Below are 14,198 nucleotides of genomic sequence, written 5' to 3' on the forward strand. Positions count from 1 at the left end.
TGTGAAGGATACAGATTATAGTTTATATTTTTTATCTCAATTTTAATGTTTAGTTTTAATATATATTGTCTATATAGTAACAAGTAAACTGTAAAAAACACCTTGTTAAGTACTTAACAAAATGAATTACTTGCTTGTTACTTCTCTTCTTTTTTCATTGCTGTCCCTTTGCTGCTGTAACACAGGAGAATTTCCCCGATGTGGGACTAATAAAGGACTATCTTATCTTATATTTCTGAAACATATTATAGCCATGTCTGATTTTTTCATAAACCACACATAAAAACAAAAATGACACCAAACTGAAAAAAGAGATCCTTCTTTTTTATTTCATTTTCTTGCTGCTGTTTCGCACGTAAGGTACATCACCTTATTCTGTTTTTTTTCTATTTTCCTCACTTATTTAAATAATGAAATCAGAGAGAAATCTCTTTTTCCTAGGACACAGAAAGATTGTATTTTCTTTTTCTGAACAGGGGAAGAGGGAGGAGAAGAGGAAGAGGTGCAGGATAAGGGAAGAAGGTTTGTTCACGGAATTCACAAACAGACGGACAGACAGACGGACAGAAATGGGGAAATAGGGAGGAGGGAGGAGAGGGCAGTGCAGGAGAAAAAGGAGGGAAATAAGGAATGAGAGCACAAGAAAGAGATAGTGACAGTGGCAGTGTGCTTTGTCATGTCAGAATAAAAAAGGAAAACATGAAACCAAGCAGCTCTCAGACCCAGTCATAAAAATGAAACATGTCAAATAATTTTAACAATTGTTGTCTTAAAAAAAAAAAAACACTGTATTGTCTATCAAAAAACAAACAAAAAACACAGTACCAGAAATAGGAGACGAGAGAGAGAGATAGAGAGACAGAAAGAGAGAGAGAGAGAGAGACAGGAATGCAGGTGTAATGAAGGGAGAGAAAGGGACTAGAGATAAGTGGATCTTATTCCTTTTTTTCCCTGTAAAGGGGGAGAGTGAGTTGACTGTGAATGGCAGAGCTGTAGCATCAATCCTTTACAATACTCTTTACACACCGAGAGGAGCACTACAGATAGACAGAGGAAGAGGAGTGAAAAGACAGGGAATGGCAAACAATGACTCTGAGGGAGAGAACCAAAGTGGCAGTGTGTTCACAGCAAGCTTGGTGTCCTTGTTGGTAGCGACTGAATTTAAGTGCAGCTGCTAGCTACAGCTTCGTTAAGTGACATTAGTGTCCATTACAATATTGGCAGTGTATTGAACAATCTTGATAACCAGCACAATAAAGATATTGGCAGACTAAGCTGTAGTCTTTGGGTCAGAAAAGATAAAAAAAAGGCAGTTGGAGAGAAAGGAGGGTGGACTCCTCCGCGGTTGGTCCTCGCATCCTCTTGACATTTTCTGTTTGATTCATTTTAGATTTTGATGAAGGAATGTATCATGGGGAAAGATGCTCCTTTTTGTGGGTTATCTTATAGTTGTATAGAATGAGAGGGAATAAGAAGAAGGTGAAGGAGGGAGAGAGAGACAGAAGAGAGACAGGGATGGGAAGTGCAGGAAACAGGGACTGAATGAAGAGTAAAGAATGAACTGATAATTTAATAGTAGGTTTCCTTTTCAACCCAACCTGAAAAGACAGAAAAAGTGAGAGAAAGAAAAGTTCTGGTTAACACGACATCTCATTGTACATCACTGTGTATAAGTGTGTGTGTGCGCATGTGTGTGCATGTGTGTGTGTGTGTGTGCGTGTGTATTCCATACCTCCAGGATTGCGGCGCAGGATGAGTTTTCGGATCTCATCATAAACAAAGATTAGGAAACTGTATGGGAATGCACAGAACCACCAGCTGGGCCTGAAGGACAGAAATGGTGAAACAAGGTGTGAATGAGTAAGAACAGATCCAATATCCAGTATTATCGAACTAATCAAATCACTTTCCACCTTCAAAATCTTTCCACTTTGCACCCTTGTCATTTCCATCTTTACCACTAGAGGGCAACTGTGCGTCACAGTACCAGTGAAAGATTCCAGAAATGTTCAATCTTAGGCACACACTCAAACATGACACCATATTAGCAACTAATTCCAAAACCATGGGCATTAAAGTTTACCTGAAATGAAAAGATTTTGTTTATATTAAATCATGTTTATGGTCCTGGTCAAATCAAGCACAGTTTATCACAAGTTATGGGCAGGAAAGAATAATATTAACAAAAAATATCTTGTTTCACCCCACACTCTACCAGGAAGGTAAAATTTTTAGATACCAATAAGCTCTAGCTCAAAATCAGCATATCAATTAATATCAAAGGTCCATCACAGCTATAATAATTCAGTAATATATGGATTTCACAACTGACCAATTCATCATTGAAGCAAAGTGTGTGTATGTTAAGATACGGCTTTCTGTCTAAACTAAAAAAAAATCATATATATATATTTAAATACATTGTTTAAAACTTTCACAGTGACTCTCAGCCCAATTTAATCCATTACAGCTAGGATGGTTTTAGCTAAAGCCCATGTTACAGTGACATGGACAGAAGACTGCCTTGCAAGGTAATTTCCTAACATTTAAGGGCCAACATCCAACTTGGAAGCACCCTAATCATATTATTTTTTATGCAAGGATAGATAATAATACTTAATTTTGATTTGGACAAAAGTTTACTAAATACTGAGGTGAAGCCTAAATTACATTATTTTGAAAGGCTCTGTGCAGACCAGTCCAGTCTATTTCTTTATGGACCTGACTTTGTCCATAGTTACGGTGGAACATTTCTCTAGAATGTCACTGTATGCTGCAGCATTAAGATTTCTCTTCACTGGAAGTAATGGGCCCAGTCCAAACTACCTCTGGACAGTGGCTAAATTGCAGTCCTGTTTGGTCAGGCCCTGTCAGGGTCAGGTCAGGAAGCAGATATAATCCAAGCCACAGACAATTATTCCTCCTCCACTACACGTTACAGTTGGCAACATGCATTAAGGCAAGAAGTGTTCTCCTTGCATCCATCAAACCCAGATTCATCAGTCAGACCTCCAGATGGTAAAGCTTGATTTATCACTCCAGAGAATGCATTTCCATTGCTTCAGAGTCCAGTGCTGGGGTGCTATAAACAACTCCAGCCAATGCTTGGAACTGCACAAGATGACCATAGGCTTGTGTGCAGCTACTTGGCTATGGAAACCCAATCCATTAAGCTCCTGACAGACAGTTCTTGTGCAGATATTACTTCCATATGGAATTAGGAAGTAGAAATGACTGCTACACTACACTAAGCTCCACATCCATTGCTAACAGATGCATAAATTGAAGCATACAATCATACAAACCCAGTAATTAGAAGGAATAACCACACATTTTTGGCCACATAGCATAAATCAAATTGTGTGTGCAAGAGTGAGTGAACCACTCACTTGAGTGGGTACATCCTAAGAGCCACATCCATGCCTGGGCAATAAGAGAGGAAGGCAGCCAGAGCTGTTTCCTCAAATAGACCAAAGATCAGGATCTTATTTCTATAAAGAGTGAAAGATAGAGAGACAGGAAGAGAAAGACAGAAACAGAGAGAGAAACAATACACAGAATTTCATTACGATTATACACTGTTATAAAAAAGTAATTATGTTTTAAATATTCAACTTCTTAAAAATTCTCAACAATGAGGTCATGGAAGCTAGTCATGGCCAAGTCAAGGCTTCACAGTTACCAACTTATCTCTTATTACTTCAATGTCGTCAGCTATGAGGACAGCATTTTTAGTCTACAAATGAACTTTGAAAGGACAGTGCACTTGAGGAAAAAGAGATAAGGATATCACAAATAGAGGAATGGGAATGAGAGCAAAGCAGAGGGAAGAAAAGAGAATTACAGATGAGAGAGACAGAAAGAAATTTGAGCAAAAGCACTAACTTCATGCCCTGCTGGAACACAGAGTTGCGTCTGGTCTTGCAAATGATGACGTCAGCCCACTGCACCACCACAATGCTTACAAAGAAGGCTGTGTGACAGGTGAACTCCACAATCTTCCTCTGCTCATAGGTCTGAGAAAGTGGTGGAAAGAAGGGTGGAAAGGGAGTGTGAAAAAGAAGGAGGACAGAAAGTGTGAAAGAGAAAAGAGAGGGAAAGACAAACAAAAAAAGTTAACAATTTATAGATACAGTATCTCACAGTACACCCCTCACAGTACAGTACACCCCTCACATTTCTGCAAATATTTTATTATATCTTTTCATGGGACAACACTGTAGAAATGAAACTTTTAACTTAAAGTAGTCAGTGTACAGCTTGTATAGCAGTACAGAGTCTACTGTCCTCTGGTGGATGTTAGACACCTCAGCACACACCCATCTAAATAGCTGGAAACACACGTGAGTAGACCTTGCAGTGTACCTGTTCAAATTGTCCTCAAAGGGTTAATATTTTGTGTGAACACCATTATTATCTAGCACTGCCTGAACCCTCTTGAGCATGGAATTCACCAGAGCTGCACAGGTTGCTACTGGAATCCTCTTCCACTCCTCCCTGATGACATCACAGAGCTCGTGGATCTTAGACACCTAGCACTCCTCCTCCTTCCGCTTGAGGATGCCCAACAGGTGCTCAATTGGGTTTTGGTCTGGAGACATACTTGGCCAGTCCATCACCTTAACCTTCAGCAAGGCAGTTGTCATCTTGGAGGTGTGTTTGAGGTCGTTATCGAGTTGGAAAACTGCCATGGAGGGCAGTTTCCGAAGGCAGGGGATCATGCTCTGCTTCAGAATGTATAGTTTCCCTCAATGAACTGCAGCTCCCCAGTGCAGGCAGCACTCATGCAGCTCCAGACAATGATGCTACGACCACCATGCTTGACTGTAGGAAAGAGATGGTTGTCTTGGCACTCCTCAGCAGGGCGCCACCACACATGCTGGACACCATCAGAGCCAAACATGTTTATCTTGGTCTCGTCAGACCACAGGACATGAATCTAGTAATCCATTTTCTTGGACTGCTTGTCTTCAGCAAACTGTTTCCGGGCTTTCTTGTGCATCAGCTTCAGAAGAGGCATCTTTCTGGGACGATGGCCATGCAGACCTAGTTGATGCATTGTGTGGTGTATGGTCTAAGCATTAACAGGCTGACCACCCACTTCTTCAGCCTCTGTAGCAATGCTGGCAATTAGGCACAATTTGGACATGCTCACTGTGAGGTGTGCTCAGCTATTTAGACATTAATGGCTGTGTGTAAATCTATACTGCTATACAAGCTGTACACTGACAACTTTGTTATATCCAAGTTTCATTACTATAGTGTTGTATTATAACACAGTGAGATCACGCTAAGCTTGTTAAACACATTAACACTGCATAAACTGCCATTTTGAGGCTACTGCAAACTTTTTTTGTCAGAATGTGTGTATTTGAGGGAATGATGTATGAGTTTTGTCAGTATAAAACATCATGGGGAAAAGTTTGGCTACTCATTTGAATACAGGTAAAAAGAAATGTGTGTTTCTGTTGTATACGGTACATAACAGGACCATTAAGGTGTTTTTTTACTTACCCACTGCTGGCCATAACTGTCCTCCAGATCATTGTTTGAGCGGTCGTCCCAGTTGAGTCGGATCCCCACCAAGACTGAGGGCAGAAACCCATTCTCAGCCATGATCACAAAGTAGGCAAAGAAGCCTCCCAGAGCCTGAATCATACCTACAGAAGCAGTGAGAGACAGAATATGAATATCTTATTAATATAAGTTATGAGTTATATATACAGTTATAAATTACAACAAGAGGATGAAGTGCCAGACTCAATTAATGCCACCCTACAATATACATTAAAAGAAAAATGCATTTCATCATGGAAATTTTAGTGAGGGTAAGATATAAGTTATCCCTGTCAACATTTGGCAAAACCACAGTCTGGGAAGGCAAAACCTTATACACAAATTTTTAAGTGGCTTAAAACACTAAAAATGGGTATACAAGAACAGTACTAACTCTTTACCCCCATTGAGAGTCTAGACAATTACGGCACATATATGTAAAGCACATAACTATTACAAAATAAGCAAATTTTACAATATTCCATACATTTTGTTTTTTCAATACAAAAATAAAATTATTGACAAAACAAGACCACAATGACTAGTGAAAGTGTCATTAACATCAACCTGTCAGACGCACAAAGCCTAAGTCGTCTGTGGTTTTTGTCTTACTTCCATCATATCTTTTAGTAACATCTGTATTTTTTAATAGAACCATGGAAGCCATTACAATTTATGTCAGATGCCATGAATATTTTGTATAGCAGAAATCTATTTGTATTCAGTTCACAAAGCATATTTTCTCACAACTCCTGTACATAAAAAATCATGATTAATATTAAATATGGCATAATGACATTGATTGGTATCAGTATCAATATCAACAGAAATACTTGAGGGGAAAAAAATTAAGCTGATGCACTCCTGTAACAAATCTAACCTGAAATGGTACACAGTCACATTTTGTGAAGTCATATTGTTAGCTATGTATTTCTTCCTGTGGAGCGTTGAGTAGTTTGAGGATGACAGCCTATTTTCAGATCTTAAATAACAGCATCGGTATACTTTAATTATTATGTGCATTGTAACACCCTTTTCACAAAAGCTGCACTTCAACAAGGTAAACCATGCTGCACTTTAACAAGGTAAACCATGTAAGAAAGTTTTCTTTTTGGTTTAATGGCCACAACGAAGCTCCAATAAGCTAGGCAAACTGACCCTGAAATGTGTTTTGTAGCTGTGTACTAACCGATCTGTCCATAAGCAATGCTGATGAGACGCTCATTGACCAGTTTGTCCCTCAGAGGGTTACGAGGCTGACGCTTCATGATGTCACTCTCTGCTGCTTCATAAGCCAAGGAGATAGCAGGCACCTGGGATTCAGCAGACAAACTAGTAAGTATGTGTATAAAGTAACTGAGTTAGGGCTGGTGATTTCTTTGGATGAGGTCATGGCACACATTTCTAAACACTGAGCTTTGTGTCTTCATTGTTCACATGTGAATGTGTGTGTCTCACCATGTCAGTACCCAGGTCGATGCAGAGAATGGTAATGGTTCCAAGGGGAAGAGGAATGTTGACCATGATGAAGAACAGGAAGGGAGTGATTTCAGGGATGTTGCTGGTCAGGGTGTAGGCAATAGATTTCTTCAGGTTGTCAAAAATCAGACGCCCTACACATACAAAACATACATTTATGAGCAAACTTTCTGTTCAGACTTTTCCATCAATTCAGACTTTAACACTCACTCAGACTTTATCACCAATCTTTTTGTTTTTTCACTTTTTTATTTTGCCCCTTCACCTCCACCCATCATTTAATCTCTCACCTTCTTCCACTCCAGTGACGATAGAGGCAAAGTTGTCATCCAGAAGGATCATGTCAGCTGCCTGCTTGGAAACATCTGAGCCAGAGATTCCCATGGCAACACCAATATCGGCCTTCTTTAGAGCTGGTGAATCGTTCACACCATCACCAGTCACAGCCACAATGGCACCCTGAAAGTGTTTTTTATTACAGACAGCATTAAAATGTGACTAAGTTATCAAATATTTTCTCAGTCTTTGTATTTCTACTGGAAGACCTTTGTAGCTCCATTGTTTTATTTAATTTGGATAAATGAGGAAAGGTGCCACTGATGGCTGGCTTGCATTTTTGATACATTAAATTAAACAAGCTATGAATTATTATTTTTTTCTCCCAATTCCCCATATTAACAATCACTGTTCTATCTAAAGGTCTTTGCTGATGAAATTTATTTTGGGCTACAAAAAATATAAAGCTCCCAAATACTAAATACAGAAATAATACCAACGTAATGATCAAAGTACTCAAAGCACCAAAGCAACGATCAAAGTATTTAAATTATTTGGGCCAGGCCTAGAACTACCTTCTTGAAGCATACTTACTGGCCACTTTATTAAGACACCTTCTTGTTTCTATAATCCTTGTCCATTTTATCAGCTCCACTTACCATTTCAGAGCACTCTGTAGTTTTACCACTAGTTTTAACTTTTACCACTGCTGTATCTTATACACTTGTACCAGTGCAACACAAACTAACACACCACCATCTCTGCAGTGGTGCAGTCCCATATGCTTGCTTTCTGGCTCTGTATGAATTATGACTATTGAAGAACAGAGTGAAAAGGGGCTAAAAAGTATGCAAGAAACAGATGGAACGACAGTCTGTAATCATAGAACTACAAAGTGCAGCTAAGCAACAGTATGTGGACCTGATAAAATGAACAAAGAATAATGAAGTGGATGGTCAGTGTATATTAATGCATTAAGGGTATGCAGTGTATATTGAGTATATTAAGGGTTACAGTTATTATTAAAATACAATTAGTGTTGAATTGGAGGAAGTATTTGCCCCTTTTCCAGCTTCTTCTATTTTTATGTATTTGCCAAACTCTGAATGTTTCAGATCATCAAATATTTTTAATATTAGACAAAGATATTCAAAGTAAACAAACAATAATTTTATGTATTTAAAAAATGCTGTGAACAGTGAAGGCCATCATGCACAAATGGATAAAATCTGGAACAATGGTAAACCCAGGAGTGACCAGCCTACCAAAATTTTACCAAGAGGGCTTCGCCCCATCCAGGAGGTCACAAAAGAACCCAGCTGAAAGAACTGCAGGCCTCACTTGCCTCAGTTAAGGTACATGTACATGATTCCACAACAAGAAAGACATTGGGCACAAATAGAATCCATAGGAGAGGTGCAAACCAATGACCAAAAAGGGCAAACGAGGCAAATATATTACACAGCACTGTATGTACCTATATGTATGTCACTGCGTTAATGTGTTTATGCTTTTGTATGCACCTGTCTCTGGCAGCCCTCTACAATGATGAGCTTCTGCTGTGGTGAGGTTCGGGCAAAGACAATCTCTGTGTGGTTCTTCAGCACATCGTCCATCTGCTCCTGGCTCATATCCTTAAGATCTGAGCCATGTATTACACAAGCTTTGGCGTCCCTAATAACACAACCAAAAAAACCCCACAAAAACAAAAATAACCAAAATCAGTATTATCATCATCTTAAGATGCTTTTGTAGTACACCGTACTCCCTGCCAGAAGTGCCACTCTAGCATAAAAAAGGAGTAAGCCTTCACATGCTAAAACCCATTTTATCAGGAGCAAGCCTAGACACCATTGGTCAATTGGTGTAAAATATACTGTGTAATTAAAATAGACCTGATGTTTATATTTCTGTTGTGACAGCTTGTGATAATAGTGTCAGTAATGAGTTTTAAGTGTTGTACTTCAGCATTTGTTTGTGTGATTGTGTGAGTATTCTAAAAAAACATTTCAATGGTAAAGTACCTGGGGTTAACCTGGCTAACAGGGATATTAAGACGAGCAGCGATATCCTCTACTGTCTCATTGCCCTCAGAGATGATGCCCACCCCCTTGGCAATGGCCTTGGCTGTGATTGGGTGGTCACCTGTCACCATGATGACCTTAATGCCAGCTGAACGGCATTTGCCCACAGCATCAGGTACTGCAGCGCGGGGTGGGTCAATCATGGACATCAGCCCAATAAAGCAGAGGTTATCTGTTTGGAAGTTGACATCATCTGTATCAAAGGCAAAGCCTTTGGGGTACTGGTCCTCAGGCAAAAACAAATGGCAGAAACCTGTCGAAACAAAAGGAAAGAAAAAGAGACAGATGGAGAGAGAGAAAGAGAGAGTCAGTGAGACAGAGAAGGAAAGAGGTACTGGATTCAGCCTAATATTTCCACAAAAGCAAACCATTTAAGCACAAGTTTTAGGTTTTACTCTCAAGAGCTCAATTTATGGTTGCTTGCCCTGAATTTGTTGTTGCAGTCATCAGCTTGATTTACTTCTCTCTCACTCACCCAACACTCTCTCTCCCAGTCCTCCCAGCTCCAGGTAAGCATTCTGGAAAGCCTCCTTCATCTCCTCATCCATGGGCTGTTCCTTGCCCTGCACCATGATGGTGGAGCAGCGGTCAAGTATACGTTCTGGTGCCCCCTTCATCACCAGCAGGTAGTGGTTATCACTGGGCTCTTCAGTCTCATGAACTGAAAGCTGGAAGGATGTTATACACACATTAAAAAAACTACTTTTAGAACATTAAATTGTTGGAAAACTAAATCATATAGCTTTCACCATTTCAATATTCTATTGATTACGAAAGATTGCAAGTTATTGCCTTTTATGCATCCCATTTTCAAATACTGCTCTGCCCCATTACGATGCACAATTGTAAAAAACAGTTTTTAGTATTCCTGACAAATGTACAGAAATATCATTATAGCTCTTGGATATTGAGTCTTGTTTTTAGAGCACTGTAAGAATCTGAGGGGCACAACATATTTACACCCACTTAATGTTTTGGAAAACCCAGCAGTGTGGCAGCCAGTTTATTTTGAAAATCAAATTCATTTATACTTTTTAAAGAGCTCATCATAACTAAAATAATACCATTTCCACTATATAAAATCACACACCTTCAACCATGAGATGTATTAAATATCTATTAATTCTAATAATTTGGTTGAAAAGGTTGCACAGTCCGTACATAGTCTTTTTAATGTTTTTAATTTTATCAGTTCTGCCATCCTCTACCCTTTCGTAAGTGGTCAGTTTAGACCACAGAACTGTCGACGGCTGGATATTTTCAGTTGCAGATTATCCTGGATTAGTTTAACATAAGTGCTCCTCCTGGAGACTCGATTGCCCTACTGGGGGACTTCAACACTCACGTGGGCAACGACAGTAAGACCTGGAGGGGTGTGATTGGGAGGAATGGCCTCTCTGATCTGAACCCGAGTGGTGTTCAGTTTTTGGACTTCTGTGCAACCACAGTTTGTCCATAACGAACACCATGTTTGAACACAAGGATGTCCATAAGTGCACATGGCACCAGGACACCCTAGGCCGCAGTTCAATGATTGACTTTGTAGTCATGTCATCGGACTTGCGGCCATGTGTATTGGACACTCGGGTAAAGAGAGGAGCTGAGCTGTCAACTGATCACCACCTGGTGGTGAGTTGGATCAGGTGGTGGGGGAAGATGCCGGTCAGACCAGGCAAACCCAAACGTATAGTGAGGGTTTGCTGGGAACGTCTGGCAGAAGAACCTGTCAGATTGATCTTCAACTCACACCTCCGTCAGAACTTTGACCAGATATCGGGGGAGGTGAGGGACATTGACTCAGAATGGACCATGTTCCGCTCCTCCATTGTTGAAGCGGCTGACTGTAGCTGTGGTTGCAAGGTAGTTGGTGCCTGTTGGGGCGGTAATCCTCGAACCCAGTGGTGGACACCCCAGGTGAGAGATGCCGTCAAGCTGAAGAAGGAGTCCTACCGGGCATGGTTGGCCTGTAGGACACCAGAGGCAGCTGGCAGGTATCGACAGGCCAAGCGATCTGCGGCTTCAGTCGTTGCCAAGGCAAAAACCCGGGTGTGGGAAGAGTTCGGTGAGGCCTTGGAAAGTGACTTTAAGTCGGCTCTGAAAAGATTCTGGCAAACCGTCAGGCGACTCAGAAGGGGAAAGCAGTGTGCCACTAGCACTGTATATAGTGGAGATGGTGTGCTGCTGACTTCAACTGAAGACGTCATTGGGCGGTGGAAGGAATACTTTGAGGACCTTCTCAATCCCACCAACACGTTCTCCAGTGAGGAGGTAGAGTCTGGGGACACGGGAATAGGCTTGTCCATTACTGAGGCCGAAGTCGCTAAGGTAGTTAAGAAGCTCCTTGGCGGCAGGGCTCCAGGGGTGGATGAGATCCGTCCCGAGTTCCTCAAGGCTCTGGATGTTGTGGCTGACACGCCTTTTCAACATTGCGTGGACATCGGGGGTGGTGCCACTGGATTGGCAGACTGGGGTGGTGGTGCCTCTTTTTAAAAAGGGGGACCGGAGGGTGTGTTCCAATTACAGGGGAATCACACTCCTCAGCCTCCCTGGTAAGGTCTATGCAGGGGTACTGGAGAAGAGAGATCGGCTTATAGTTGAACCTCGGATTCAGGAGGAACAGTGCGGGTTTCGGCCTGGTCGTGGAACACTGGACCAACTCTTTACCCTCTCCAGGATTCTGGAGGGTTCATGAGAGTTTGCCCAACCAGTCCACATGTGCTTTGTGGATTTGGAGAAGGCATTCGACTGTGTTTCCCCGGGGTATTCTGTGGGAGGTGCTTCGGGAGTACGGGGTACATGGCTCTTTGCTATGAGCCATTCAGGCCCTGTACAAACAAAGCAGGAGTTTGGTTCGCATGGCCGGCAGTAAGTCAGACTTGTTCCCAGTGAGAGTTGGACTCCGTCAGGGCTGCCCTTTGTCACCGATTCTATTCATAATTTTTATGGATAGAATTTCTAGGCGCAGTCAGGGGATGGAGGGTGTCCGGTTTGGTGACGTCAGGGTCACATCGCTGCTGTTTGCAGATGATGTGGTCCTATTGGGTACATCAGGCCGTGAACTTCAGCTGTCACTGGATCGGTTTGCAGCCGAGTGTGAAGCGGCCGGGATGAGGATCAGTACCTCTAAATCCGAGGCCATGGTTCCTACGTGGGAAAGGGTGGAGAGCCCTCTCTGGGTCGGGGATGAGCTCTTGCCTCAAGTGGAGGAGTTTAAGTATCTCGGGGTTCACGAGTGATGGTACAAGGGAGCGGGAGATTGACAGGCGGATTGGTGCTGGGTCAGCAGTGATGTGGGCTCTTTACCGGTCTGTTGTGGTAAAGAAAGAGCTGAGCCATAAGGCAAGGCTCTCGATTTACTGGTCGATCTACGTTCCCAACCTCACCTATGGCCATGAGCTTTGGGTAATGACCGAAAGAACGAGATCGCGAATACAAGCGGCCGAAATGAGTTTCCTCCGTAGGGTGGCTGGACTCTCCCTTAGAGATAGGGTGAGAAGTTCGGTCATCCGGGAGGGACTCAAAGTAGCCGCTGCTTCTCCACGTTGAGAGGAGCCAGTTGAGGTGGTTCGGGCATCTTGTTAGGATGCCTCCTGGACGCCTCCCTTGGGAGGTGTCACAGGCAAGTCCACTGGGGAGGAGACCCCGGGGAAGACCCAGGACACGCTGGCGTAACTATATCGCCCAGCTGGCCTGGGAGCGCCTCGGAACCCCTCCCAGGGAGCTAGTGGAAGTGGCTGGGGAAAGGGAGGTTTGGGCCTCATTGCTCAGGATGCTGCCCCCGCGACCCGAACCCCGGAGAAACGGGAGATGATGGATGGATGGATGGATGGATGGAAGGATGGATGGATAGTTTAACATACAAGATGACTCAATTTTTAGGCATTATCTTACAGCTTAATTAGGGATGTCCCAATTATTTTTTGCCCTCTTTTATCTGAGTTCAGTTGACTTTACTGTGTGCATAATTTGACATTCTGGACTAATTTGTTTTTTAAACTGCTTTTTCAAAATGAACATTTTATAGTGTGTGATATGATTTGGCTAACAGCACTTTCATATGATGACTTTCACTTCATTTTCTATAATATGCATTGTATTATACACTCTGAACTGATAGCTTTAGTTTCACTGGACCCTTTGTGTAAAATAACCATTGTATATGGTGAATAAACTTTTATGCTATTATAATACAAGCGCTGTAACTTCACTTTTCTCTCACCTTTGAACGAGCTAACATTTCTGTTAATGCTTCTGCTAATGTCAGTTTTAAACTAATAATGGTGCACACGGACAGTAAAGCACAATGCTTCCGTAATTCACTTTTAACCGATTGTGATTCAAGGATAAAAAACATGCAGGAATGGTTTTGGTGGCATGGCACTCACAACAAGAGGTGCAAAACAGTCTCTAACTGCACACACACTTTACATGGCAAGGTGGCTACTTTAAACACAGTGGAAATGCTTGAGATGCAGATATGTCATGTTTCAAGCTTCTTTAAACAGTTCAACACTGCAGACATTAGATTTTTTGCATTCTGAAAACACTCCTTGCTGCTGCAGGTTGTGAATAATGTCAGTTTAATGCATCTCAACACAAGTGAAGTAAACAGAGTAAAAAAACTAAACAAAGGATGCGAACAGGATTGCTCTTATTTTAGCCAATACCTGAGCAAATAAAGTATGCCTTGACATCCCAACATTGAATACGTTAAATAAAAAAAATTAACAATACAAAAATTTTACTTTGACATTTTATGATTTGTACTGAGTATTAAGAGTTTGCTTATATATAGTTCTGGGC

General features: G+C 41.6%; 1 protein-coding gene across 2 annotated transcripts in view; it reads right to left on the bottom strand.

The window, feature by feature from the left end:
- Window positions 1-303: 303 nt before the first annotated feature.
- Window positions 304-14,198, bottom strand: part of atp1a3a (ATPase Na+/K+ transporting subunit alpha 3a) — a 38,382-nt gene continuing 24,487 nt past the window's right edge. For both annotated transcript variants that reach the window (XM_017708500.2, XM_017708499.2), the window contains 11 exons: window positions 9,871-10,063; window positions 9,336-9,648; window positions 8,835-8,985; window positions 7,326-7,494; window positions 7,015-7,169; window positions 6,746-6,869; window positions 5,515-5,660; window positions 3,886-4,016; window positions 3,390-3,491; window positions 1,733-1,824; window positions 304-1,598 (listed from right to left, as the gene is read on the bottom strand). In XM_017708500.2, coding sequence (XP_017563989.1) covers window positions 1,570-1,598; window positions 1,733-1,824; window positions 3,390-3,491; window positions 3,886-4,016; window positions 5,515-5,660; window positions 6,746-6,869; window positions 7,015-7,169; window positions 7,326-7,494; window positions 8,835-8,985; window positions 9,336-9,648; window positions 9,871-10,063 — 1,605 coding nt within the window. In that variant the 3' untranslated portion in view covers window positions 304-1,569. The remainder of the gene's footprint in view (window positions 1,599-1,732; window positions 1,825-3,389; window positions 3,492-3,885; window positions 4,017-5,514; window positions 5,661-6,745; window positions 6,870-7,014; window positions 7,170-7,325; window positions 7,495-8,834; window positions 8,986-9,335; window positions 9,649-9,870; window positions 10,064-14,198) is intronic.

The sequence above is a fragment of the Pygocentrus nattereri genome, chromosome 1 (genome assembly GCF_015220715.1).
Source record: "Pygocentrus nattereri isolate fPygNat1 chromosome 1, fPygNat1.pri, whole genome shotgun sequence".
Lineage (NCBI taxonomy): Eukaryota > Metazoa > Chordata > Actinopteri > Characiformes > Serrasalmidae > Pygocentrus > Pygocentrus nattereri.